We start from the raw sequence: 5445 nt of genomic DNA on the forward strand, positions 1-5445 counted from the left end.
CATACAAGGGTAGGCATATTGTGGTAAAATCTAAATCGTTGCAAACAAACTCTTAAAGCTATTGGAAGAATACGCAATATATGTATCGAAATCATGTTCATTTAGTCAGGCATAAATGCATGATGCATCGTATATGACACATTCCATCCTTTAAAGGTTTACCGCGACTTACAAAGCCGAGCCAATTTACTAGGATAACGATGACGAGGGTTTTCAAAGGCGACGGGGGTTGCCACAAAGCCGTCGACAACTAACAGGACAAATGAGACCAATTTATCAACAATCACTTATAATTAGAAAAGGAATATTCTCCGTAGGTACAAAATGTTTAAAGGTTTTACAAACAGAGTGATTTATCAATCTCAATGATTGTAACAACCAACAGAGCAATGGCAAGAGAGGTATATTATCGATCCAAATCCGCTCATTTTCCAAAACAAAAGTCACAGCCTGCAGGTACATATCTATTAGTGGCTCAATTCTCTGTAAGTCGGCTCTATAACTTACGCTCTACGTATTCATGTCATTTTCCCTTGTGGTACTGGGTTGAATTGATCTAGGCCTAGGTTGTACGGTATATCGTGTTGTTTTAACCCAAGTTGACGTTATTTAGGGCGAAGATTAGTATTCAGATTTCATATAATTTCTAAGCTTGAGTCGAGTAATCAATAATTTGGTATCAGCAGCAACGGGAATAAATTGTACAAAGTATATCGTCTGCAACTTTAAGACATTTTGAAGTTATTTTTAAATGATTTTAAGACCCAATGGACAACAAAATTAGGCATTCCTGTAATTCATGTTTCTCGAAAGCATTATAATGGTTTCTGGATTATGTATATCCATGAACATATTATGGTATCGCATTGTTATTATTATTCTTTTATATTATACAACATTTTGCTACTATGGAGCTGCTTTTCGGTGATCTAAATATAGTAGGCCTATAAATAAGACCACCGAAAAATTACGTATTGTCTAATATTCTATATGATGAGTTAATAATAATGATAATTAACTAATTAACTTAAGGTAGCTACGGTAACAACATAATCTTGGAGTTTAATTAAAAATAAGGTCATAAAAAGTATAAAGTATGACATCCATCATGCAGCGCCCTCTATGTAATACTTGACTTATAATTTGTATGCAAAATAATAGTAGTAGTAGAGTTACTAGTACTATTATATACCATAAGCCTACTGTAATCGTACGTAGCATATACTGAAATTAAAATTGTTTAGATGTATTATTAAGAAAGTATTATAACTATTGTATATATGAATGCAATTAGGATAGCGACTTTATATCAAATAGGCCTACTAAACACCAACATGTGGTTCTACACATTCAAGCATTAACATCTAGTAATTTATTATTCTTATTTAAAACATAATGCTACATAATCTAGTACAACTATACCCTGTAGGTATAAGACAAGGTCATACCACTACAAAATATTAACACTTATGATCGGGAATGCATCACATCGATTCAATTTGTACAAAATATTACTTTCATCTTCAAATCAGTATGCATTATTTTCTATGGAATCCTTACGCAGCCATTAACCGAAATTGATGTGATATTGTAACCGATATATAATAAGCATAAAAATATAAATTGGATAAGGGTATCAAAATACTTGCATTTGTACATACTATACAGCCCACGGATGAAAGGCAAGGTGCGTGAATGAATTCAAAATAAACACATTGACTGAATATAACATAATTCCATCATTACCATAAAGCAATTATTTTTTATCAGGGTAATAAGGTGTGTTTGACAGTCACTCTTTAAATTCAATAATTACGTTTAAAAGTCACGCTTTAGATAATTACGTTGGTATTCTGAGAGACAATTTCATTGAATGTTAAACAAATATCACACTTATACTTCTGCAATAATACAGTATTAATCTTTCGCCGATACAGCAAGCGAATTTGCAGCCACTGAGTCCATTCTGTGAGCTTATTAATGTTAAGAATATAAAAAGATATGCCTTTTCAGATTTAGTCGGAATAAAATAGACGTGCCAATATCGAAATAAATTAGTTCTATAACCTAACCCTTAACATGATACAGGCACCATGTTGTGATACAAATGAGATGCTGTATTACCAAATATGCCTATGATACTGGGAAATATTATAGTATGTGTGGATACGGCACTGAGAATCGGGTAAGGTAATGATAATGTAATGATTGCGTTATTAATTAATTTGTCAAAGTTTCCAAACCATTATTATGTGTTGGTATTAAATCTGGACCAAGGCTCTAATCATCTTGCAGTGTACTCTTAGGTAAGTCAGACCTGGATAAGGAAAGCCTTTCTGATGAGATAGTGTTATCACTTTGTCTAAGACATTATGACGGGGGTTAAAGAATACAGGCAAATTCTCTTTACACGCGGCTTCCTCTAATTCAGTAAAAATTCTTTCAACCCAATGTGCAATATCTTCGATTTTTGAAGAGATGTCTGATGGCGTAAACTGGTTCTTGCTTGAACTCAACTTTGAGGAGGAACTCTGAGAAATCAACTTTGACACATCAGAAACTTCAAATATTCGGCATGCTGATGACGTATCTATTGAGCATTGTGGTTGGCACAGACAGCTTATAGGTCTGCTTATATTGTTATGCTGCTGTTTGTCAACAGAATCGGATGATTTAGTCTGGGGTGAACAAGGAGGCTTGACGTGATCATCCAAAGTTTGAGACTTCTCATTTGATTCACGTTGGCACTGATATTTCCTATGAGCTTCAAACAGTGCCACTTTTATCATGTAGCTGGATATGTCCTTGCGACCTTCATAATAATCAAACTCTGGATGTATACCTTTATTTGCAACTGTTCTAATTTCTGGAATAAATTGTACCAATGCTTTTGACAGAACATAGGCCACACGCAATGTTTCAGGGAGTGATTTCATTACTTTCACTTCCATAGCGCAAACGGAAATGTGGAAAGCAGTTTGTCCAATCTCAGCCTCCTTTCTAACACACACCCTACCTTCTTCTCTGGATTCTTCGTCAAGTTCTCTCAAATCTTCTTTAGTTAAGCTTCCGTCACTTGGAAGGTCATAGTCAATATCGGATTCATTTTCAGAGTCGCTGAATTCAATATCGTGGACGTGGGATTTCATGTAAAATGTGCTACAGTTCTTTGCAGGTACAATCTCTTCGCTGGTTTTCACAATCGGTAATTCACTTTCATCATCCGTATAATCAAATGTTTCGGCCTTTGATTTAAGAATTAAAAGCGTATGATTAATATTTGATGAATCATACTTTGATGGTTGTTGTTTAATACTGTCGTTCAACACAATAGCTGGTACGATGTCTATAGTAACTCTTACACTTTTATAGTGCTGACCACACCATATGACGTCAAACATGCATATATCCCCCTCGTCTGCTGCACGATCGATCATTTCAAAACCACCAAGAGACGATATACATTCTCCAGGATAAATATTAGTACATTCATCAGAGTTCCACAGTTTAGTAATTGACATTGCTCTGTTAAATTTTCTGATAAACGGTTTGAGGATTGTCGTTCGGTTAAGAAACCCATCGCTAATATATTCCTTATAGATACCAGGTTCGATTGTTGTAACTTTCAACTTAATAAACTGATCATCTGCATCCTGCTCGGGTACAATATTGTCATTGAAATTTTCAAGGTGAACTATGATGTCCTTTTCGTCGGGTAGGCCTTGCTTGGTTCCCTCTGCACTGCTTCCAGCAAGATAAGGGCGGAATGCAAATTCAGGATTATTTTTGCTGATTTCATCTGAAACTCTAAAATAGTTCACAAAGCTTACTTTGAAAGAAAAAACATTTATCAGTAATTATACACAAATATCGTTTTCTTTATTATTATTGAATTACATTTCTTACCTACCTGTTGAGAAGAGAAAATATTTGATAGTTTTGTTGTTGCTCTTCTTCATCATATTGGATGATTCCCGTACCACGTGTACATAATAATTGACATAGACGTTCTCTGTTCGCCTGTCTATCACCTGCTACATTTTCAATCCAGTTTGTAATCTTGGATCTTCTGATGTCTCGAGTAGAAGAAATAGGATTATGAACACAGTCTATATAATTGACCAAGGAGGCATCAGTCAATGGTTCAAGAATTTCGACCAGGTCGTCCGCTTCCACCCAACGTGCAAGACACAATGGAGTAGACCCATACATATCTGTAATGTTTGGAGAAGCACCAAAGCAGAGGAGGTTTTCAAGTATATTGGAATCTTTTAACATCATTTGCTTCCAATAAGTGACAAGCCAGTGAAGGGGAGTCCGTCCCAATTTATCACGAGCATTAGGATCGGCTCCAAGATGAAGGAGAATAAATACTTCATTTGAGCTGTCGAAACTGTAAAAATAGTTACGTGATGCAGCCCAATGTAACAGGGTTTCCCCCTTACCAAACGTCTCATTTATATTATCAACAGAGGCTGCAGCATATAGTGTAGCTTTATGTTTTTCATAAGCATCGCCAATTACGGGTCGTAACGTATCTATGTAATGTTGGAGTTTAGTATTGCTAGAACATGCAACGCTCCAGTCTGCCTCATCTACCGCTTGTATCAATGGATATGTATTCATGTTAATAACATGAAATATATTGATCTGATCTGTTTATCCAAAGTTCTTATTTTAAATGTTTAAACTAAATGTGTAAGTTCAGAATTCAGCAACGAGTACAACGTAAGGATATAACGTTAGCCTGTTACAAGTACATACCACCATACACCATCCACCGGTCACAGCAATGAAATGGACCCAGCTTGTTACGTATTTATACCGTTATACATTATATCATTATCATGCATAACAAACATTAACTGGAACCATCAAAGTCGCAATGTATGCTGTGAGCATTCGAAAAAGATGAAATTTCTCGTCCCATTTATCATAACAGAAAGAATATTCTAGTCAGCCATCACCTGGAAGATTCTTGCTTCAGTGGATCTTTAGATTGTCCCCATTGGGTCATCAACGTTATAGGCCTACATACAAATATATTCACATTGATTACTAGGCCTAACTGTAAATACAAATGTAACTTACTGAAAAGACTCCAACAATACCGTGGGCAACCTTACTGTGGGGAGTCTCAATTGAGATAAACATAAGTTAATAGATAGACATCTAAATTAAAACGTAGACAGCCAAACCAACATACATGACTATATGCTGTAATATCTACCATGCTTGAATGAATCATGTGTATATGTACACATTGAACATAGCAGTTGATTGGAATAAAATATAATAACCATTCAGACATGGCAAACAATAGTACCAGTCTATACTATTTGCTTACCATTCATAAAAATATAATACCATTATCATGATAAAGGATTTTAAATATCTGTAGCCTACACGGGAATTTACCACTTGGTTATTTAGAAGCCTAAGTCA

The 5445-nt window shown here is 35.2% G+C and overlaps 1 protein-coding gene across 1 annotated transcript; it reads right to left on the bottom strand.

Annotated features, from left to right (window-relative positions):
* Nucleotides 1-984: 984 nt before the first annotated feature.
* LOC144845673 (uncharacterized) lies at nucleotides 985-4626 on the bottom strand. Its single transcript, XM_078703100.1, has 2 exons — nucleotides 3911-4626; nucleotides 985-3807 (listed from the first exon to the last, which is right to left on the bottom strand). Exons 1-2 carry the CDS (start codon nucleotides 4624-4626, stop codon nucleotides 2262-2264), a joined length of 2262 nt encoding a protein of 753 aa, XP_078559226.1. The 3' UTR covers nucleotides 985-2261.
* Between the last annotated feature and the right edge of the window lie 819 nt (nucleotides 4627-5445).

The sequence above is a fragment of the Antedon bifida genome, chromosome 6, assembly GCF_963402885.1.
Source record: "Antedon bifida chromosome 6, ecAntBifi1.1, whole genome shotgun sequence".
NCBI lineage: Eukaryota > Metazoa > Echinodermata > Crinoidea > Comatulida > Antedonidae > Antedon > Antedon bifida.

Coding starts and splice junctions, on each gene's coding strand:
- LOC144845673 (XM_078703100.1), bottom strand. CDS start 4,626: ATGAATACATATCCATTGATACAAGCGGTAGATGAGGCAGACTGGAGC. Junction 3,808..3,910: donor ATATTTTCTCTTCTCAACAG/GTAGGTAAGAAA, acceptor GAACTATTTTAG/AGTTTCAGATGAAATCAGCA.